At 43.8% G+C, this 23,370-nt stretch overlaps 1 protein-coding gene across 3 annotated transcripts in view; it reads right to left on the reverse strand.

Annotated features, from left to right (window-relative positions):
* The window catches only part of Scn10a (sodium voltage-gated channel alpha subunit 10), a 92,763-nt gene that overhangs the window by 44,828 nt on the left and 24,565 nt on the right, over positions 1-23,370 (reverse strand). For all 3 annotated transcript variants that reach the window (XM_076869125.2, XM_076869111.2, XM_076869117.2), the window contains exons 4-12: positions 23,016-23,144; positions 22,384-22,475; positions 19,451-19,642; positions 18,927-18,993; positions 14,516-14,657; positions 14,170-14,367; positions 13,050-13,220; positions 9,324-9,602; positions 6,570-6,681 (exon numbers count right to left, since the gene is read on the reverse strand). In XM_076869125.2, coding sequence (XP_076725240.2) covers positions 6,570-6,681; positions 9,324-9,602; positions 13,050-13,220; positions 14,170-14,367; positions 14,516-14,657; positions 18,927-18,993; positions 19,451-19,642; positions 22,384-22,475; positions 23,016-23,144 — 1,382 coding nt within the window. The remainder of the gene's footprint in view (positions 1-6,569; positions 6,682-9,323; positions 9,603-13,049; positions 13,221-14,169; positions 14,368-14,515; positions 14,658-18,926; positions 18,994-19,450; positions 19,643-22,383; positions 22,476-23,015; positions 23,145-23,370) is intronic.

The raw sequence follows: 23,370 nt of genomic DNA on the forward strand, positions 1-23,370 counted from the left end.
ATACTCTCCTTGAAACCTGGTGTCCATTTGGCTCCCAGAACATCATGATCTCTTGGTTTTTTCTTCCCATGTCAGTGACCACTTCTTCTCAGTTTCTGATCCTGTCTCACTCTTCCTTTCCCGTCTTAAATGTGGGAGAACTCAAGAATTCTGTCGTTAGCCTGTTTTTTAATCCTCTCTCTAGGTAATTTCATTGAATCCTATGGCCTTAAAAAATGTCTATGCTGATCCTCCCAAATTATAATGTCTGTCCTGTGAACCCCAGGCTCACCTCTCTAGCTCCCTCTGTCAAATTTCTACTTGTATATGAAGAAATCAAAGATCCACCTTTATGAAGGGCAATTTGGGTTAATCTGTAAATTCCACCTTCTGGCACACACCCTGTAGATACACCAGCCCATGTGGGCAAAGAAGATGATGTATTTTATTTATAATAATCATAAAAAATGAAATAAACAGTAAGGCGCATTATGAAAAAGGATGAAGCAGACTTGTGATGATGTAAAAAAATCTTTATATGATTTTTATGATTCACTCTACAATCTTCCCTACCCCATATCCTATTGCCTCCCTTCACTCCCCTCTGTCTAATCCAAAGTACCTCTGTGTGTGTGTGTGTGTGTGTGTGTGTGTGTGTGTGTGTGCTTATATATGCATAGAACATTGCTTGAAGGACTCTAGAGAGACTGGAAGGAGGGGCACTGGGAGGCTGGGGAGCAGGGATTGTCTCTAGGGAGAGGGACATAGTTTTCATTGTATACACATTTGTAGTGTTTGCATTTTTTTTACAACATGCATTTTTTTTTCAAAATAAAATGAGTTTATAGAAATAGTTGCATGCTCCCAAATTCTGCTAATGCCTCATTTGTAGTTAAAATTTTTGTGTGTAATTAGATTTAGCTGACAGTGCCTCCTAGGTAGTTAAAATTTTCGTATGCAATTAGATTTATCATGTGTTTCCTCATGTGTTCTTCCTTTGCATATGAAGCCTTTCTCACTGCAAGGTTTAAAAAACACTATCTGTGTTTCCTTTGTAGTTTTACTTTTTTTCATTTAAATCTTTGGTACATTTGTAGTTTATTTGGGGTAAGGACTAAGATATTGATCCAGTTCATTTTCCCAATCTCTGCTTATTTGTATCAACAAGGATTCAAAATATCATTTGGTCACAAGTTTATATATATATATATATACACCCATTTATTTTCATAAACGTATCTATTTTTCTTCCATTGATCAAATTATTCATCTTTCACTCTCATGCTGCTTTGATTACCTACTGTAGATTTTTGAAACTACAGACATTAAAACTAGCAGAGCAGAGTTCTGCAAAGAAGTTGGCACAACCTGGGAGCAAAATCAATAATCCCTATTTAGAACAGAAGTGGAGCTTCCCCAGACTATTTTGGCACTAAAAAAGAAACACAGGACATAGTACTGAATGATGAAGCTTGCTGACATGCCATTTTGCCGGAAAGCAGCCTAACTGTGAGACATCACAGGAAAAGAGACTCAGGTTTGTGTGCAACATTTACATGGCTGATATTGATGCCTGGGAGATACAGAGACTAAAACAACCACATGCTTACTAGCTTGAAGCATGATTCTTTTCCTCTCCAGAAAAATCTTCAGAAAGAATTTCCGCCTGCTACAGTGAAAGAGGTGTCCTCTTCCTGATAATGGCCAATGTCTCTGCTTGTGCATACTCTCCTGGGACCTTAGGAATCTGTTGGACATTCCCTCTTCTCCTTTAATCTTCAATCTCTCCCTTTCTCTCAGATCCTCTCCATCACCGTGTAAATATGCTCAAAACAAACAACCCCTCCCCCCAAAATGTCCTTTAACTTTGCCCTCTCCCTAGTGTCACCTTCTCCTCCCCTTCCCAGGTAAACTTCCTGAAAAAGTTGTCTGTAAACAATATCTCCATTTCTACCCCTCTCACTCATTCTTCAAGCCCTTTCAAGGTGGCCTCTGTGGACTCATTTTCCCTGCCATTTGTTTTGCTCAAGTTGCCAAAGACATCCATGCAACTGAAGACCCAAGATGCCTTTCAGGTTTCACTGTACCTAAATAGCAATGCCTCTGTTCATTTTTCTATTAATCCTGAAGGAATTTAGACTCTTAGCTCTGCATTGTGTTCTGAGGCCTCTCTTATACTGACCCTTTCCTTCTTAGTCTCCTCTGTTAGCTCCATCTCTCCTGCTTAACTATTAAACATTGTAATTTCTTAGAACTCTGTCCTGGGCTTATTTATCTTCTTACTCGATCCCCTCTATGGCATCTTATCCTCTGGCATCTTTTCAAAATTACCATCTTGCTTCAAAGCTCTATCAAATATACATCTCTGGGCCACACACTTCAACGAATTTCTAGCATCATTTATCCCAAAGCCAATTTCCTACTGGACATTTCTACCTGGATGTCCCAAAAACACCTGACACCCAATATGTCCCAGACTCAACTCCTAATCTCCCCAGCTTATCTTTTCCCAGTGAAGCCTCCATCCCCACAAAGAGCTCCCCCCATAAGCATTTGCACCCGCCAACCTTCCATTGCTTACATCAGAACCATGTGCATTATCAGGACCTGAATCTTATGCTCCTTGGGTTGGTAAGCCTTCCATTTTCCATTGTCTCTGCTGCCACCACCCAGAGTCTGAGAATTGCAGTCTCCCACTTGGTTCCTCTTAACTGATTTCCCTGCCAATACCCCTCCCCTCCTAATTCCATTTTCTCCAAGTATTCAGAGTAACCTTTATAAATGCAAATGTAGCTCCCCTGCCTCCAGTCCTTTAATGGCACCTCCTCGCTGCTCTTAGGATGAAGTCCAATGTCTTTAATAAGGTCTAGGAGGTTCTGTAGACTTGGCGCCAGCCCATCTCTCTAGACTTATTTGAGCCCCTCTCCTCCCTGATAGATGTGTTACAGCTACATTAGGCTTTTTATTTCAGCTTTAGGGTATTTCTGCCTGGAATACTTCCCTGACTCCAGGCTAAACTTATCTCACTTCTCTTTGCATCCTGTGCTTCTCCTTCAAGACTCTCAGTACCCCACTAACAACTTGTTCCATGCCAATCTCTCCCGCCAAGCTCGAGGGCAGCTGTACTCACTGCTGTGATCCTACTTCTGGTCTTCTGCTTTGGACAATTGTCAAATCTCAGCTTGTATGCCAAGCCTAGACAACTCAAGTGCCTTGAGCTCAGTGAATTGCCAAACTCTTGGCCCAAACTTTCTCAGGTACCATTACTCCCAGAGAGGTGGCTTCTGTAAATCCTATGCTGACTATAACAGCATCCTTCGTAAGTATAATGGAAGTAAAATCCAACCAAAGAAGGTCATGTGCCCAATGCTCTGAAATCTTTGACCTAACCTAGAAATGTCATTGCTTCTCCTGCTATTCCTAGCCTACTCTCACAGTCGGAGGCGATGTCTATCTTGCTCCAAGTTGTCTGACTATTCCTTATTTTGTTTTAGTTTTAGCAGTTCAGATAATTATAAATTGGCACCACTCTCCAAATATCACCTTTGAGTAATACCCTCATTCATTCAATCATTCAACAGTTTTTTGTTGAGTGTCTACAATGCACAATGCACTGCCTCTCAAGGTACTAGAGATTTCCTTTGAGCAAAATGGGCACATCTCTGTCCTCGAAGAGTTTGCGACCCAGTGAAGAGGAACCCACAGCTGAATATTACTATGCACTTGACTTGACTCATTTAATCCTCCCAAAGCACTGCAAGATGAGTGTATTTGAACTTTTTTTTTACTGGTGAGAAAACTGAAGTACAGAGAAGTTAATGGAGCTCAAAAGTCATGCCATTTTCCATAAATGGCAGGGCCACAATTCAAACCCAGGTGGTCGGGCTCCAAATCTGGGTTCTAAGCTCTGTTGCCTCTCCTTCACCCTGAGAACTTCTTCGGTCTTACTTAAATTGGGAAGTGTTTGGGATGCATTTCACTCATGTCTCATTCCTGCAAATAGTATAGGCTGCTGATGACTGGAACTCTTTCCAGGTTCTCACATGGCTGATTCTCTTATTTCATTCCGATTTCTGGTCTCCTTAGGGAGAATGACCTTCCACAACCACTTATCAAAAACAACCTCTACTCTTCATCTCCTTCCTACTCTATTTTTTCTCCTATTTCTCATCCCTACCCAAATATCTATTTGTTTTGCATCTGTACCTCCCTTACCCCCAGTGTGAGGGCTCCATGAGAGCAGACTTCTATCTTGTTCACCACTGAATTCCAAACACCTAGAACAATGCTGGACACATACCAGGTGCTCAACAAATGTGTGTGATGAGTGAGTAAATATTACAAAGAGAGAGAGAGAGAGAGAGAGAGAGAGAGAGAGAGAGAGAGAGAGAGAGAGGGAGAGAGAGAGAGAGAGAGAGAGAGAGAGAGAGAGGGCATGTTTAATAGTTCTGAGGAATAAATGAAAAAGAAAGATGTTTTATACTTAACATTTGCTTTTTGATGACTAATGGGAAGATAAAGGAAAAAAATCCACCTGGCCAAAAAAAAAAAATTGTAGGCAAAGTAACATGGTGGAACTCTAAGCAGTCATGAAAAATGGTGGGAGTACTCAGTATTACAGTAAAAAGTGATTATTAAATAATCATTAACAAGGAAAAATGATTTAAAGTTGGTATTCATTCTTAAAACCAAAGATCAATTCCATCCATTTACCAGTAAATGCCATAATTTCATTCTTCTTTATATATGGTGTATTTATACCATATTTTCATTATTCATTCATCTGTTGAAGGACACCTAGGTTGGTTCCATAGCTTAGCTATTGTGAATTGAGCTGTTATAAACATTGATGGGGTCGCATCACTGTAATATGCTGATTTTAAGTCCTGTTTTCTCTGATATGTGGATGCTAAACTATAAAAAGGGTGGGTAGGGAGGGGAAGAATGGAAGTCCATTGGATTAGACAAAGGGGAATGAAGGAAAGGGAGGAGGGATGGGAATAGGAAGGACAGTAGAATTAATAAAACATAACTTTCCTATCCTTGAATTTGAAATACACGACCAGGATAACTCTGTATCATGTACAACCATAAGAATAGGATTCTAATTAGAATAAGTTACACTCCATGTATGTATAATACACCAAAATACACCCTATTGTTATGACTATTTTTTAAAAAACCAAATAATTAAAAAGATTTTAAAAAACCCCAAAGCTCAGGCCTTCAAGAAACATGACTTAAAGGTGTCTCCCATCCCAGTAACTGAATCCAACTTAGACTTCAATCTCCTAACCTGGGAACTTTCTTTTGGCTAATTCAATGCCTGATGCTATTTCATTTTCTCAGCTTTTTCTTGGGCTTTGGGATTTCAAGTTTGGTGGAACACTGAGCTGTTCCTCAGTCAATGCTAAATGTATTTTAAATGTATTTTACTTGAATTTGAGTTCCAATGTAATCTCTGAGGGGATAATCCCTGCAGGTGGTTCTTTGCTCTTTCCTCTCCACCTTTCCTGTTTGGCTTTCACTTATCCCCTTCCGTAGCCTTCATGGGTGGTGAAGTGACTGTTCCACCACTCTGCTGCCATTCTGGAGACCCAGGATGTCCTCTGAAGGCCTGAGGTCTTCTCCACCAGGTATGTGACTCTACAGTTTCCATGTCATGGTGAGCGTATGGATCTGTCTTTAAGCCTTGCCACCTCTGGCTTCACCCAGAAAGTAAAGTGCAGATGGGCTCTGGTTTCAAATCCTCCAAAGAGTTTCTGCTGCTCACTACACCCTACCTTGAAATGAAGCTCTAGCCAAGGGCTGCAAGGAAGGTACACTGGGTCCCTTCTCAGCAGCACATCAACATCAGAGTCCCTTTGCATCCACTAGACCTAAGCAACTTAGTGTTTCTAGGGCAGATACATAAGTGGATATAACTAGAACAATACTCTCCATACCTTGAAGTAAAACAAAGGTTGGATTAAAACAACCTCACACCCAGCATGAGGAAGATGTAGCCATAAATACGGAAACTTGTGTAAACTGGAGTCATGAGCCAATGCCACCCCCGTCTCCTCCTCCTCCCCGTGACTAGGTGTAACCAGCTAGAAGTTAGACACATCCCTGAGGATATTGAGTGGATTCACAGTTGATTGGCAGGACCCAGAATTGACAGGGATTTAGAGAAGTGAACCGATTAATTTACTTAAATTATCTTTCAATATTCAGCATAATGGGGACTTGAGACAGAAATTAAGTTACCACTGTGAAAGTTATAGCCATGAAAAGCATGAGGGTAATTTTGCCATGCTAGGAAATTAAAGACTGCTAAATCTTTTGCACACCTGAGAGGTGACTTGAAATTCTCTGGTGCCTGCCCAATTACTTCGTTGAAAATCTAGTTTTGTGAATACATATGAAGGAGAAGCTAATTTGAACAAGAGATGAATGAGGGCATTTTGTTTATTGGATTCTTTTGTTTTGAAAAATTATGCACATAAGAACTACATTAGCAAAAGAGGATGGTCTTGAGGCATAAGAGAGAGTACGCAGGTGAGACTTATCACTGCACGGTGGACGTTCATCCAGAGAGCAACACTTACCCTCAATGACAGAGGTCATGATACTGACCACACTCATTGCTCTTTGGACTCTGAAAGGTTCATTCAAGTATTCTGCTGACAATAAAGTTTTCTTCTGTCCTACATCGAATGCCTGCTGAGACACAAACAGATAGGATACTCCCCCAGCCTGAAGTCTTCAACAGCAAAGAACATCACTCAAGCCTACTCCTGCCCAGTCTCCCATGGCTGAGATGCTCTGGGAAACCATAATCCTTTGCAGACAGCCTTGGAGAAACAGGGCTGGCCCTTGAGCTTGTGGGGAAGAACTCAGGGATGGAACCAGAGCTCAGGTTGGAGGCCAGTGGGGTGACTTGGATTCACCTGAGATTCTGAAAACTCCTTTTCCTAGGATGGGACTTGGACATCCAAGTGGTGATGGGGTTGCCTCTGAGGTCTCTGAGATTACTATCAAAGGGAGCTAAAAGCTGCAGGGGCAGTGGGCCAGGAAGTGGCCCTCTGGGCAGTGCATATGACATTTACATGGAACTCTTACTCCACAGTGAAATTTCCTGACCTCCCTTCTCATAGACCCATTTCCTTCCCCAGCACACAACCCACTTCCAATTCTACATAGTCTCTTTCTTTCTTCAGGGAGCATGTGTGTGTCTTGATTGCCTATCTGTTAGTTTTCTGTAGTAGACTGAATATTTATGCTCTCCGACCCCAAGTTCATATTGAATGCTAACCCTCTGTGTAATGGTATTAGGAGGTGGAGGCTTCAGGAAGTGATTAAGTCCCAAAGGTGGAGCCCTCATGAATGGGATTCATGACATTATAAAAGAGACTCCAGAGAGCTCTCTCACTTCTCCCACCCTGTCAGGACATAGCAAGAAAGTTCCATTTATGAGTCAGGAAGGTGGCCCTCACCAGACACGGAATCGGCAGGTGCTTTGACCTTGAACTTCCTGTCCTTCAGAACTGTGAAAAATGAATTTCTGTCACTTATTTGCCACCCATCCTGTTATAAGAGGCTGAACAGACATTGTCTATCACAATCTTTTTGACCGTTTCCTCTTTAAACCTTCACAGGAGGTTCTGCCTGTGTTCTCCACCAGAGCCACAACTATAGTCATACACAGACTCTGGACATGGAGAGTTCAAGGGCCACAGCAGTCGACAGCACTGCACAAACCTTTCAGAGTCCATAGTCAACAAGCATTTATGGAATGCTTATCACAGGTGAAGCCCATAGGTATGTAGTTAACAATAAATACGAAATTTAGACAGTTTCCAATCTTGAGGGCTTGGCAAGTGATACTAGCCTCTATGGCTATTAGTCAGCCACGTATATAAGTGTAGACACTTTATTATTTCACTGAACTCTCCAATTCATTAGGAAGCTTTTTACAAGGGGAGATGAGAAGGCATGGAGAACAGAGGGACTTGCTAAAGGTGATTCAGTTGATAAATGGTATAGCTGGGACTGCCACCCAGGTCCTTGCAACGTGGAAGGATTTAAAGAGTTAATCTGGCACTAGCTGAATAATTTAACTAGAATGAATCAAGGTTAGAACACTACTACTCTCCACCTCCCTGCCCTGCTCTGTGTCCAGGAAGGGCAACCTGTACAAAATGCCTCACCCTTACCCTCTGGTTCTGTTAGGCTTGGCCAATGGGAGGTACAAATAGGACATTAGAGAATGAAAGGAAAGAGAAGTCAGGTATTTGTCCCCTGACTTTTTCCTGCTGGGCTATGGCTGGGCAGCAGCTGTGATTCTCTCTCTAGAATGGCAGGTTCTATTCCACAGCCTCTGACACACAGCTGCAGCTCTTGATAGGTTCTGATTCTGCTCTTTTCCTTCTCTCTTTCAGCCCAGGCATGTAATAGCTCCCCACTGTTGTTCGTCTCCAGTGCCTTCCTTATCAGCTCCCTGAACCCAGCCCACACCTTTCTACATACTTTTCTAAAGTCTTTCCACTTTGCCACTGGAGTGATCGTCTTGCTTCTTGCTAGGACCCTGAATCATATGGCATCTAATCAGACTGAGTTAACACATCTCAATTCTTAATACTCACTCAAGTCAGTAGAACCATATAATGACCTCTTGACAAGTCTGTTTGCAAATTGCTCTGTATCTCTAGCTAGCCACAGAGGGCACATGAAAAACACTAGAAGCATCTTTACTGAAACTGGATGGAGAGCACAAATTAAATCACAGCTCTAATCCAGTAAGTAGTCCCTGATTTACCATTAAATCTGTAATTATTCTATTAAATAGTGCTAGACATTTAGTCACTGTTGTCTCATTTGTGCATTTTGTTTAATTATTTCTTCTGTGAGTCAAGCAAGGGACGCTTCATTTTTACTGAGTCTGTCCTGAGAACCTCCCAGATTTTCTCTGGGTCTCATTTGCCAAGCCTTGGGTAGTTTGTATATAACCAGAGACAAGTGCAAAAGGGCCCTGAGTTTTTCTCATACCTCATACCCCTCAGCAAGAAAATGGGTTGGTCTCCAAAACAGTGATGGTGAGTGGGGACAGAAACACTGAGAGGAAATATGAAGACAAATGGAAAATAATTGGTATCACTTCTCTGCACAGTAAGCCAGGAAATTTCTTTGACCTCAGGTAAACCCAGTTGCTCTGGGTCTTACCTACCCTGTCAAATAGGAGTCAGATGGGATGCAGAATGGTTCAAGGATTCCTCCATTGGTAGAACTCAGGGCTTCTTGGCCAAAGGCCTCTGGCTTGAGAAAGGCGGTTTTGAGAGAGTCTAGATCATGCACAAACTCACCGGGACATCTGTGGCTCCAGGAACAAGCTCACTAGTGGTCAGCATTGGGTGTCCCTCTTCTCCATGCCCAGAGCCAAGGCTGGGAGTTTGAGGCAGTGGGCCTGGCTGTCCAACAACCTTACTTAGCAGCAGGGAACCCCGTCCGCTCTCATGGTCTCCATGAAAGACTCCATCATCTGTGATCCCATCGTGGAATGAGACATCTTGGCCAGGGGCTCGGAAATGAAACACACTGCCATGGCTATCCCGACGCCTTCCAGAAGCAAGGCCTAGGAAAGACTGGGCATTGCCCCAGAAGAGCAGGAACGAAGGTGGGCTGGAGGCTGGTCCTCTGGCAAATCTAGAGCATACTTCCCTCCATCCATTTCCACTTCCTGACCCTATTCTCATGACCTTCCAGTAGCTAAATAATGACACAGATCTGAAGGGTAGACATGTGGAGTGGACAGAATTGCTAAAGGGAATAAGGTGAGATTCTGATACTATTCCTGGGCTGGACAGGGGAAAGGATATTCTAGACAGACTCAGGGAAAGGCCAGGAGAAGTGCTGAAGATCAGCTAACAGGTCATTATGGCCAAGATCAGAGGACAACCTTGCATTGGATGGGTCAGCTGTTTGCCAAACTTTGACCATAGAACTGGACAAAACTGCCTTAAGTTCCCTTCTCTACATGCAAAGCTATGATCTAAGAAGACTCTATTATGCACACCAGGACGGACACATGCTTGGAAAGTGGTTGTTGAATGGGCAAGTGCACTCTATTGTCTGGAAATTAGGTTGTACAATTCATTACATCTCGTCTGTATGAGAGTGAGAGTTTGTATTGCAAAGGAGGAGACAAGAGCTTTATAGCGTAATGAGTTTCCAGGATCCCTCGAGGCAAGCTTTGAACAGTCAACAATGGGAAGATTGAAGGAAGAGTTGCAGCCTAATTTCCTGGAAGAATAATGCCATTCTTCCAAATCAATAAACATTTCCCATCAAAATATCCCACTGAGAGAACTGTGTGGCTTACAGGTTCCAGAGGAAAAGAGCTAGTTCATAGGCCTGGAAACCCCAGAAAGTTAGTACGTGAGTTAGCCAGGTCTCATGACCGCTGTGGGAACCTGACCACAGTAAGCCCTGGGTCCTGTCCTTGGGTCATACATAGTATTTCTAAAATCTAAACATTGATTCCCTATTCTGATCATACTGCTCAGCTCCTTCCATCCTAATTCCTTTTATTTATTTATTTTAATTTAAATTTTTTTTAGTTGTAGATAAACACAATACCTTTTATTTTATTTATTTCTTTTTATGTGGTGCTGAAGATTGAACCCAGTGCCTCACATGTGCTAGGCAAGCGCTCTACCACTAAGCTACAACCCCAGCCCTCCTTTTATTTATTAAACCACAAAAGTTGAATATCTTGCCAATTGGTTTTCCTCACATCTCTCCTTATTCCACAGAACTGAAGTTTTTCCTTTATTGATGATCTGGAGCCTGATCTTATTCAACAACCATCATTGCAAGCACAATATTATAACTAGAATATTCTTTGCTTAGAACACATGGCCAAGGACCCTAGAACTAAAAAAAGAAAATCCATGAATCTGTCCCACTTTGAAGGAAAGGTGAACAACTGACCAAATCATATTAAAAATGGGAAAACTGACTTATATGTACTTAGACACCAAGTACAAACCAATCAAGAAAGAGAAAACATTTAGATCTAGTATTTGACAGTCAGTGCCTGCTTGGCCACCATTTATTTCAGAATTAACCTATTTGGTAAATTGTGAGCAATGACCTTTGAGTCTAATCATTGATATTGCCTTAAAGTGCATCAATCAAACAGGTCAACTAGTCTTCTGCATGTTCCTGAAAATCCCTATAGTCTCTCCTGCCTTACCCCCAATCCCTATCTCATCACTCCTGGTCAGAAAAATGGCTTTATATAAAAGCTGTCTAAGGTCTATATTCCAGATGTCCATGTCTGGGAAAAGAGGAAGGGATGCATTCTTGTAATGGACCCCAACCAACCAGTTTGCATGCAAGAAGGACCCACATACTTTCTCCCTGTCTTTGTTCATACATGTTCTTTTTTGTCTGGAGAATATCCTCCCAAGTCCTCCCACACCTTCAATTACTGAAAGAACCCTATACACTCTTTGCTATTCACCTCACTTTTCCCTCCTCCAGGAGGCCTTTCCTGACACACATCCACCCCCATATGAGAGGAAGTCTCTTCATTTATGTCTAAAACACCACATATATGCCTCTACTATAGTACTTAACACATAAGCTGTTTTTATATCTGCCTCCTCCACCCAATGGAAGTCCTTGGGAAAGAGGCCATGTTTTATTTCTGTCTACAGAACTAAATACACCAAGCACCCAGTATTCTTGAATGAATAAGACACAGTCTCTCTATTTTCTCCTTAAGCAGGTAAGTCTAAGTGGAGAGACAAGTGCATACATCAAACAATTCTTGGACATCCAAATGCTAATCTGTGTGGGGCTGAGTGAATGGGAGAAATTAAAGCCCAATTCAGAGAGTCATTGACATCTCCATGGAAGCTCTGATTCATCCTGCTCTGTGATTGTCAGAGCTCTCGTCAAATTTCCTTTGAAACATCATCTGAACTGTGCCCTGTGCATGGCAGGTGCTGCTCAAAAAAGGCAGAGCAAGGAATAAAAGGGCACAGATGCAGATAAATTCTTCAGTGTGGGTATGTCACTAGGGTCAGAGTTCATAAAAGTGTGTCTGTGTATGTATATGTACACACACATCTCGGGGCTGGAAATGGTGTTACAGAAAAGTAAAACGTCCTTTAAATGAGAGAGATCAAGAAGAGAGATTGAGAGGGCAGGATGCCTGGAGAATAGCCATGTTTATCGTCCTTTCCACATTATTAGTGTGGTGACTACCCTTCCATAAAAGGAATATTATGGCTCAGGCCTATGGAAAGGGAATATTTTTTGTACACTGGATTTTCAAGGGACAGGGAGGTGGTCGGAGGAAGCCTGGTGAGGACTTAGAGTGGGGGACCTTGGAGTGGGAGCTAAATATTCGAATGGGGGTAGAATTGCTAAAGGGAATAAGGTGAGATTCTGACATTATTCCTGGGCTGGACTGTGTCACAGAGATGGGTTCTGGGATCTTCCATGCCAACAATAGGTGACAACTGTAGCTGCAGGCCTGGAAGTATGAGGTCAGAAAGACAGTTGTGAACGGTTTCAGCACCAAGGACAGAGACCGCCTGCCCGCGCCCCCCCCCCCCCCCGCCCCGCCAGGAGCTGCAGATCAGAGTGTCCAGGGAAGCTGACCTTTGATGTTCCCAGACATTTCAAGGCCAGCAGGTCCAACATGGGCTCCCTGCCTTCCTTACAACCCTGGATTCTTCCTCCAGTGCCCCTGCTTTAGAACCACTGCTCAGTTAACTAAAGATGATTCCTGAAACCCTGGAGTGATCTTGGACTCCTCTTTTTCTACATCCCACAATCCCAATCTTGTTGGTCCCTTCCTTTCAGAAAGATCCCTGTAATTTACCTCTTTCCCTATCTAACATGCCTCTGTCCTCATTTTGGCCACATTGGGATGGAGCGTCTGGATTACTAAAACATCCTCCTGATCTCTGTGCCTCTTGCTTTCTCCCTGCTACAGACCTTTTCCCATGTCAACCCACTGTCCATAGCAGCTGGCAAGGTGGGGAATCTTTAAGGCACAAACCAGAGCCCCTTACCATCCTACGTTGGTTGTAAGTCTCAGATTGGGGTGATCTGTTGTCATCTGTGGAGCAGTCCGACACTCTCGATTTCATTCTGTGCTTTCTCTCACTGGAATTTTTGGAGGCTAAAGGTGATCCATTGTGGGAATGGAGAGAGGCTGTGTCAATCCCCAGTGCTGTCAGAACCTGAGGAGAAAGAACAGCAGCTGCACCCAGCAAGATCTGGTGGGCTTAAAACAAATGTGTCCCCCTGACATGGGGTGTCATAGAGATGGGGGAGTTGAGACAGAGGAGATTAAGGGTTAGGATCAAGGTGGTGGTGAGATTGAGACACAAAAGAAACATCCACCTCTGGGTCACCTCCCTCCCTCAGACCCTGCAGTAGACTCTTGGTGCCTCATTCAGTCCTTTTTACCAGGGTTGTATACCTGTCCCCAGCTGTTTGTGGTGGCTGTTAATGCACACACCGACATCATGGAGAAAAACTCCATAGGTTTCCTTCAATGGTGCAGATATGGGGGTACAAAAGACCCAGCCACTTGCCTCAAGGAGGGGCTAACTTTGTGGTACAAATCATGCTCCAGAGCTCTCTATGGACTCAGGCTGAAGCTAGTCTTGGGTCGAGACCACTTCATTGTTTAGTTCTGTTCCCACTCCACCCTGCTTCCTTCATTCCACTTCTCCTGAGAAGACTCCCTGAATAAATTACTTGTATAAGAATCCTCATTCAGGTCCTCTTTTTGGAGAAAAACTTCACTAAACAATCCCCGAGGTAAGAGGCATCCTCTTGCAGTTACCTAGAATGGTAGCTTATTCTAAGTGAAACTTGGTAATTTGTAAGTGAATCTGATTCAGACTCTATCTAAGAATATACACTGTGCTGTTATGTTCACAAAGCATTTTTTGTGTGTGCCAGAGATTGAACTCAGGGGCACTCGACCACTGAGTCACATCCCTAGCCCTCTTCTGTATTTTATTCAGAGACAGGTTCTCACTGAGTTGCTTAGTGCCTTACTTTTGCTGAGGCTGGCTTTGAACTCACGATCCTCCTGCCTCAGCCTCTCAAGTCATTGGGATGACAGGCATGTGCCACTGTGCCCGGCACTCACAAAGTTTTTGACCCTTACAAACCAACCTCCTGCTCCTTCCGGAGCATCTCCAGGGCCTCCTGGAACTTCTTCTCCTTTGCTTCAATTTCAGCAATTGTTGCTTGGTTCTGTTCCTCGTACGCCATGGTGACCACAGCCAGGATCAAGTTGACTAGGTAGAAAGATCCCAGGAAGATGACCAGCACAAAAAAGACCATATAAATTTTCCCAGAAGCTCTGAGAGTCTGCAGATTCAAGGTAAAGAAGAGAAACCTGTATTCATAGCACGTAGGTCCCTGAGGTTAGGTGAGGATCCTCCAGGAGGATTATAGCCATGCAGTGTGTACCCACCAGCCTCCAACTTAGTCTGTGTGGGGACATGCAGATCAATACCTGCTGGTAGAGGCGCTCCCAGGAATCCTGTGTCATGAGGCGGAACAGTGAGAGGAAAGCCCAAGCAAAGGAATCAAAGCTGGTATAGTTAAAATCTGGGTTTTCAGAAGTTTTAAGGCAGATGGAACCAACAGGGCAGTGGCTGCAGCAAGAACAGAGAAGGTCATTGATTGTGCAGCCCTGTTTCTTGGGGCTGCAGGGAAATCACGGGGTTTGAAGTCAGAGATCAGAGTCAAAGGCCAGGCCTTCCTCTTATTAGCTGGATGACTCTTTTTAAAATGTTATTGGTACTTCTTAGTTACCCATGATTGTAGAGTCCATTCTGATATAATTACACAATTGTGGATTATACCTTATTCTAATTAGGATGCCAGTCCTATGGTGAGATTCACTGTAGTGCATTCATATATGAACCTAGGAAAGTATGCCAGATTCATTCCACTGTCTTTCCTATTCCTATACCTCTTCCCTTCTTTCTTCATCCCCCCTAGTCTAGTCCACTGAATTTCTTTTCTTTTTAATTCTTTTTTGTTACATTTTTATAGGTGTAGATGGACACAACACAATGCATTTTATTTTTATGTGGTGCTGAGGATTGAACCCGGGTCCCGCCCGTGCTAGGCGAGCGCTCTACCGCTGAGCCACAATCCCAGTCCCTCCACTGAATTTCTAATCTCCCCCTCCCTAATTGTGGGTTAACTGCCACATATCAGAGAAACTAATCTAGCTTTTCTTTTTTTGTGTGTGTGGTGGCAGGGGTGGGGGGCGGATAATTGGCTTATTTCACTTAGCATGGTAGTCTCCAGATCCAAGCTGAATGATTTTGGACACTTAGTAACTTTAGGATTCAGTTTCTCTCATCCCTAAAATGGAGATGCTAGTTCTTTTACTCCAGAATTTTATGTCTAGGGCAGTATCCTGGGAGGCCAGATGACTGCCCAGACCTGATTCCATAAGGTGTCAAGTTCTTTGCCAGTTCATACCAGGATAAGGAGATTCCGTAATAATAATGCAGAATGTAATCATGAGCCTGTTGGCATTGTCTGCACGGCTGTCTATCAAAGGAAGATTGACCAATTATAGATAACAATAAAAACAGCACTTTCCATTTGCTTTGCTAACACTGCAATTTGTTCATTTCAATAATCTTTCTTTACAGATGAGGAAGGTGGAGCTCAGAGAGAAGTCAGTTGGCTAAATCCACAAAGATGCCAGCATATTCATTAGAGAGGAGAAATGTAGCCATAAAGGAGCCCATTACTTAACTCAGCCCAGTCTCCTCCTGAAGATAGAGAGGCTGATGGCTACTTGGTGAGGGCTGGGGTGGATGTGCTGGACTTTCTCTTCTATATATATACACAGGTGGATAGATGAAAAGAAGTATCTCTCAGCTCAGGGCATGTGAGTAGTTCCCGTCCACCCCAGTGGGGATGGCCTGATCAGGGACACAGTAGCAGAAATCTTGTGTGAACTTCAAGATTCTTTTACTCCTGGGTGTCATGCCCAGCACCAACCTTAGGGATTCTCCTTACTTCAGACATCCATGTGAACACATAGCTTCAAGACCCACTGAATTGATTAGAATGCTAGTAAATTAATTACCATCAATTCCAGTTCGATCTCCACTGTGAGATTTGCAAGTTCCCTGACTCTGCAGACCCACATTTAGAGGCAGTCTGTTGGGTTGTTCTCCCAAGGAGGTAGTTTTCTAATGAACTCTGAGGACGGGCTTATTTCTAGGTCTTCTGTAGGACCTCACCCTCGTCACTGTACATCGACAGCTTACCGCTCAGTGTAGCAACAGTTAACTGATCTGAGGATTTAACGAGACCATGGGGCACAGTCTCTTGCACAGTGCCTTTCGCATATTAAATATTATATTTAAAATGCAAATTAAAATTCTAACTATTGGGAGCTTCCAAAAGGAGGGATTGGAATAGCACAAGTGAAAGAATGCTGAAACTCCTCAGGTATGGCAGTACTCACTCTCCACCTCGAGACCCCAGATTTTCCTCCCATGGTGCCCTTGACCCATGGAGGACTTTACTCAGGACTCTGGCTCTCCTGTGGCCCAGCATCACACCCAGGTTTGGTGTTCACAGCAGGCTCCCTCGGGGCTCACTGTGCTATCATTTTGAGCTGACTTGTCAACTAACTTCCGAGCTGGGTCCATTCCTCCACTGCCTGGTTTGGACCTGCCCAGGAGGAGGTCTGGCTTCTCTGTGAGCTGAGGTGGGAGGCATAGATGGACCCCTACAACTTTATAACAGAAAAGTTCTTGGGTTGCTCTGGAGCTACTGCCTTGAGAAATGCCATCATTTAGACACGAAAGGGACATTTGAGGTGGGGGGCTTGGTTTAAATCCAAAGGAAAATGGAAACTGACATCAAAACAATCACCCTCTCTGAGCCAGAGACCCAAATGCCAAGTGCATTTGTGAGGACAGAAACCAAGGAATCGGATGTGGACTAAATTCTCTCTCTTGTCCCCACCCCTCTATCTGAGATTATTTTCCTAGTGAGCTGATTAAGGTAGAGCCTTATAGGTCCTGTCCAGCTCCACTTGGGCAATGGAGAGCTGTCAGCTGCTCAGGGAGTGATGGCACTGGGAGTGTGGATCTTCCAGGCTCACAGATATGGAGGCGGGAGAGAGGGAGCTGACCTTTCTGACCTGCTGCATGAATCTTTTCTGCTCATGTCTCATTCCAGAGGTCCAGAACTGAGGGATGCTCACCCCTTAGCTTCATCTCACTTTCTGTTCTGCCACCTGGAATGGTCCCCATCCAAGCATCTCCTGGAAATCCCGCCTGGAGGCATCCTACCTGCCCTTGACTATTCAACCACTGCCTCCAGGAAGCCTTCCCTGAACTGCACCCCCCACCCCTGCTACTTCACTGTCTTCCCCCAGCCCATGGAGCCTATAGCTCAGCACTTATTCTCCACAGTGCAACATTTTTTTTTTTTTTGTGCGTGCATGAGAAATAAAACACCAACCCCCCCGACAGCTTACAAGCTGAATTTAGCATGTAGACATATTTTGTTTGGTCAACACAATATGTAGACATTTTGGGGAACGAGTAATCAAGTTTATAGTTGGGGAATTTCACTTAAAAAATCAAAATTTCCTGTCTTTCTTTAAAAGTGAAGAGAGCTAAAAGAAGTGGGCCCACATTTCCACATGGCAACCACAGGCTAGACTGAGCAATGACTGTTCCCTTCAGATGGGGAATGAACTCCCAGTTGCTATGGTTCCCTCCTGGCTTGCTCTACTCATTTGTTGTTATGTGTCTGACCTCTGAAGAAATTTGAAATTGCAAAGTGTTATGCATGTGTTTCTTCCTCTAGTATGCAAGAATAATGAAACCCATATAATGCAGTTAGCTGTGATGGTTAAATGCAGAACATTTGACATAAATATACTTAATAAATATTAGTTTCTTCCTGGAGTAGGTCATTTTCAAAATGACTATAATTCTCCCCCTTTCACTATCTTACCTCACCCCTTTGCAATATGACTTTGCAGCTCTTTCCTTGAGCCATGAAGTCTATTTCCTCACTCCTTGGATCTGTAAGGGTCTGTGACTTGCTTTGGTCAATAGAATACAGAAAGTGTGACATTATACCAGTTTTAAGTCTAGACTTCAACAGGCCTTTCTACTTCTACTATTTCTCTTGGAACTCTGGTCCTGCATGAGAACAGGCTCAGGCTAGACTGCTGGGGAATGAAAAAAAAAATCACACATAGAGGACAGGTGTTCTATATCAGCTGTCTTGCCATTGATCTGTCCACCGTCTGCAGATGCACGAATGAATCTATTCAATGCCACCTGATCTCAGCCCAAAATGCTGATTCATAGAATCATGAGCTAAATAAATGGTAACTGTTTTAAGTCACAAAATTTGGGGGTTGTTTGTTACATGGCAAAAGCTAACTCGTACACTTCTCTATTTTTTTCCTCCAAAAAGAAAAAAAAATATTTCCTGCAATTTCAGAATCCTAAGCAATCACTCCACCTAATTCCTATTCATACTGATTAGGTAGGTAGTTATTCAGTATAGTTGATCTAGTATAAGCAGTTGGTTCTGATGATTTTTAAAATTTGTTCTAATTAGTTATACATGATAATAGAATGCATTTTGACACATTATATGCAAATGGAACACAATTTCTCATTCCTCTGGCTGTACATGGTGCAGAGTCACACCAGTAGGGTAATCATACATGTATACAGGGTAATAATGTCTGTCTCATTCTACCATCCTTTCTATCCCCACAATCCCCCACTCCCCTCACTCCCCTCTACACTATTCCCATGAAGTCTAGGATGGCAAAGACCATGACTTATCCATCTTCCTCACAACCTGCAACCCAGACTGCTGGGCTTTGGGGCTGTCATGGGTTGGGTACTCACCCTGCATCAGATCCATTGCCACACAGTAAAGGATCAGAAGTGCCTGGCTTAATAACATACGATACATCTGCCAAAGAAAGGAAGAAATAGAAGCCTTACATATACAATTCTGAATCTTCTGACATAGGCCTATATAGCAAACACAACACTTTCTAAATATTCTCTCTGAGTGGAGATGAGCTCCCTCAGCTGCATATACTCAGTGGGCACTCAGCTGACATCCTGAGCCATGCAGAAGGTGTGAAGCCCCTTCCAAGAAGGACTGATCAGTGACTTCGGCTCTAAGTCCTCCCCAGCACAGTCAGAATGACTTGCTTCTGGATTTAAAGCTAATTTCCTTGCAAAAGGGATGCTGAACAACAAGCAATGTGAAACAACTCAGAGGAAGCATTTCAGCAGCACTGAGGAATCAAAATATACATCTACACAGATCTCCAGGGGCCCCCCCATCTCCCTTGTCCCTATGTCCATATGGTCCTGCTGTCCCAACCAGGTCTGATCTCCATGATAGAAAACCCACTCACGTGTTCTGTGAGATGAGTAATTAGAGGCGTCATCTGGAGCTGTGTCATTCCTGACACACTTGTTCTTGAGGTTGCCCTTGAAGAGCTGCAGGCCCACCAGGGCGAAAACACTCAGGCAGAAGACGGTGAGGATGGTCACATCAGCCAGTTTCCTCACCGAGTGGATCAGGGCTCCTACAATGACCTTCAGCCCTGCAGGAGGATGAACGTGATACTCCCATGTGAATGGGGCACCCCACAGGACACAGGCATGCTTCTGAGCCATCCTCCCCACTCTCTCCTTATAGGTGTGAAGTGTTTATAAATTCCAGGGCAGATCCAAGCCTAGCTTCTCATCTGGACCTTGCAATAGCTGTGAGAGACAGGCGAGCAGGGGCTATTATTCTCATTATAAAGATAAGCGATTGAGTACTAGGCAATGCATTTCTTATCATCTCAGGGCTAATAAATTTCTGATACAAGCAATTCCTTTTTAAAAATTGCTGAATAACCACTATGTTCTCATGTGAGGTTACTCACTTAACTCCAATTCATGTGGCATCTTTCAGTGCTCATCTTAGTATCTCTGTTCTGGAGGGAGGCAGCTCAAGGCTTGGGACTCATGAATCTCAGTGTGTATGTGTGTGTGTGTGTGTGTGTGTGTGTGAGAGAGAGAGAGAGAGAGAGAGAGAGAGAGAGAGAGAGAGATATGAACTTAGCAATAGAGTGAGACCATGAAAAGCACTGAGAATTACTGAGGTAGAAACCAAGAGACATTGAGGAAGAATATCTCTGAGCCAAGCAGAGCTGGCAGCAAAGGTGTGGGCCTTGCTCATTGAAGAAGGGGTGACTGTTGCTCCGACAAATGAAATTAACTTCTTTGGTAGGGAACTTCACAGGCAGCAGAAAGAGCTTTGTCTAGGGAAGCAGTCAGGGCTGTCTTTATGGTGAACCAGTAATCCATCGAGCACTCCACATGGCAGTCCCTAAGCTGAGAGTTGAGTGACAGCTGGGGCACTGGTGTGCAGTGGGTGGTTTGACAGTGGAAGGGAAACTTCATAGTGCTATCAAGAGGAGGAGCATACAGAGGAGAGCTCTTAAACTGAAGTTCATGATGGGAATGGGGTGGCTGGAATGTGGGGAGGTTGGAAAAGACCAGGGGGTGTCCTTACCACTATGTTATAAACACTCTGTCCTTGGCAGAACCCTGAGAAAAGAGTGTGAGCTGAGTAAGGAAAGGAGGAAGGACATTCCAGCCCCAGGCTGGGAGATGAGCATGGGTTTGGAGTATTTGTGGAATCACGGGTTGGATTCTGGAACATGGTGCAAGCTGGATAGAGGTGAGAGAGGAAGCCACAGAGGGAGATTGGACAGGTCAGGTCTGTGAACAAGATTCAGGATCTTCTGGCTAAGAGTAGGTGAGAGAGACACCAGAAGACACAATTGTGGTTTCTTCATGGACTTTGTCTGCGGGAGTTGGAAAAAGGGTTTCAAATCTCTCCCTGCAGAGCCAGACATGGACTGGTAGAAAAGGATTTCTGCTCTAGAATTGGTGTTTCTATTTCCCCAATGAGGGAAGAGATTCTCAGTGGAGAGGGGACATCATCCTCTAGGTCACAAGGGGGTGAACAGAGGGCTGTTTCAGGGTGTTTACTTTCTCTCTGTCTTCACCATCCCCACCATCAAACTAGTGGGGGTTGAGTAGCCACAGAAAGGTGACAATAGAGATCTTGGGGACCCAATAAGATGAGCTTTGGTGGACTACACTTGTTTCTGAATTCTCTGTAATCAAGACTTGCCTAGTTTGGAACTGGAGAATGTCAGGCTAAGTGAAAAAAGCCAGATTCAGAAAGTCCCAGGCCCCATGTTTTCTCTCATACATGGAAGCTACAGAAAAAAAAGGAATAAAAAGGGGGACCTTGCAAACACTGAAGGAGGATAAGGAGTAGAAGTGAGGGGCCAATGGGGAGGGAGGAGGGAAGGGAAAGGGGATGGATGCAGGTATGAACGTATCACAACGCATTTCAATTTTACACATAACTATAATACACCAACTAAAAAATAAATAAATGAAAGAAAGATCAATAGAGTGGAGGAAAAGGATCAGGGAAGAGAGTTGGGGAGGGAAAGTGGAAGTATTGGGAATTGAAATGGAGAAAACTATGTTATATGCATTTATGAATATGTCAAAATAAATCCTACTATTATATATAATCACAATGCACTAATTTAAAAAAAATTTTTAAAGAATTGCCTAATTTTTTCCTCCTCTATAAGTCTAATGACAGGATTGTGGCTCAGGCTTTTAGATCCAAAGACCTGGTGAAAATACCAGAATCTAGGATTTCTTGTTCTCTTCCTCCTCACTACCAAGATGAAATCTTCAGTTCAAGGTCTACGTGAGCACACAACTGCGAATTTTGCCTCAACCTCAGAGCAAGAACAGAAAACGAGGACGTGGCCTTCTTGTTATTTACTGATGGCAAAGCATGGGGTGTGTGGACAGTGCATGGCCTAAGAGCAGGACAGTGGCTTTCAGCTCACACTTTTTTAGCGGGGGCGGGTACCGGAGATTGAACTCAGGGACATTCAACCACTGAGCCACATCCCCAGTCCTGTTTTGTGTTTTGTTTAGAGACAGGGTCTCACTGAATTGCTTAGCTCCTCACCATTGCTGAGTCTGGCTTTGAACTTGTGATTCTCCTGCCTTAGCCTCCAGAGCTGCTGGGATTACAGGCGTGAGCCATTGTACCTGGCCTCCAGCTCACACTTTGCTCTTACTAGTAGTGACAAGGCCTAGAGATTGTGCTTTCTATACTCAGAGCCTTGGTTTCTTTTTCTCTTAAATAAGGATAGTAGTCCTTACAGGGTTTTTGTGAAAACCAAAGAAGGGCATTAGGCTGTGAAGATTAACATTTGCTCTGTGAATACATGTGCTGGTTAAAGCAGCTCACCTGGAATCACGGAAACTGTTTTTAAAGCTCTAAGAACTCGGAACGTCCTCAGGCCAGAGATTCCTCGGAGATCTATTGCTGTACCAACATATCTGTAAGACAGAAGCCAGTCAGCATTTCTGCAAGGAGAGGGCCCCAGGAATTCATGCAACATAAGTAAGGATAACGTCCGATAGCGTGAACTTAGGAAAACTTAGGACAGAGACTTAGAACCTGGTGGCACTACCATCTGTAGACACTGATTTAGTCATCACATTCTCTTTTGGAAAAGAGCATTTCAGAAGTTGCACCATGATCTAGAGGCTCTGTGCACCACACAGATGATGAATAGTCAAGCACGCAGCCTCGGCCAATCTATCTGCTCAGACATGGTTCCTCTGGAGATGCCTCCATGTTGGCTAGTTATCCAATATGGGCAGGATGAATTTTGCCTCATCATTATCAGGTTAGAGCTGAGGTCTTTGACTTGTTCCTATGGATATGGAACTAACCTGAGTGACTTCAAAAGCAAAACTCTATGGCAAGAAAACCCCAAGCCAGATAAGGAAGCTGAAATGAGGTGAGGAAACAGGTCCAGAGCGTGAGCCTGAACACACAGGGACAAACACAAATCAATGTGGGCAAGTACTCACGCTAGGGTGATGACGCTAAAGTCCAGCCAGTTCCAAGGATCTCGCAGGTAAGTGAACTCATTTAGACAAAATCCCCTTGCCAGTATCTTGATCAAAGCTTCAAAGGTGTAAATGACCGTGAAGATGTACCTGGGGAGGAGGGTGGAAAGGGACATTAATGGGGCTGCGGAGAGAGCTCAGGTGGTTCCTTCTGCATCCGGGAGGGGAGATGAGCTGCTGCGGTTGTTCCAGGGCAGCAGGTGCAGAGAACATCACCAAGATGAGGAAGGGGAAGAAATTGAGGGAAGGAGACAAGACACAGAGCGAGGAATATCAAGAGTTGCACAAATGGGTGGGGTGGGGTGGGGTGGGGAGG

Source organism: Callospermophilus lateralis, chromosome 1 (assembly GCF_048772815.1).
Source record: "Callospermophilus lateralis isolate mCalLat2 chromosome 1, mCalLat2.hap1, whole genome shotgun sequence".
Lineage (NCBI taxonomy): Eukaryota > Metazoa > Chordata > Mammalia > Rodentia > Sciuridae > Callospermophilus > Callospermophilus lateralis.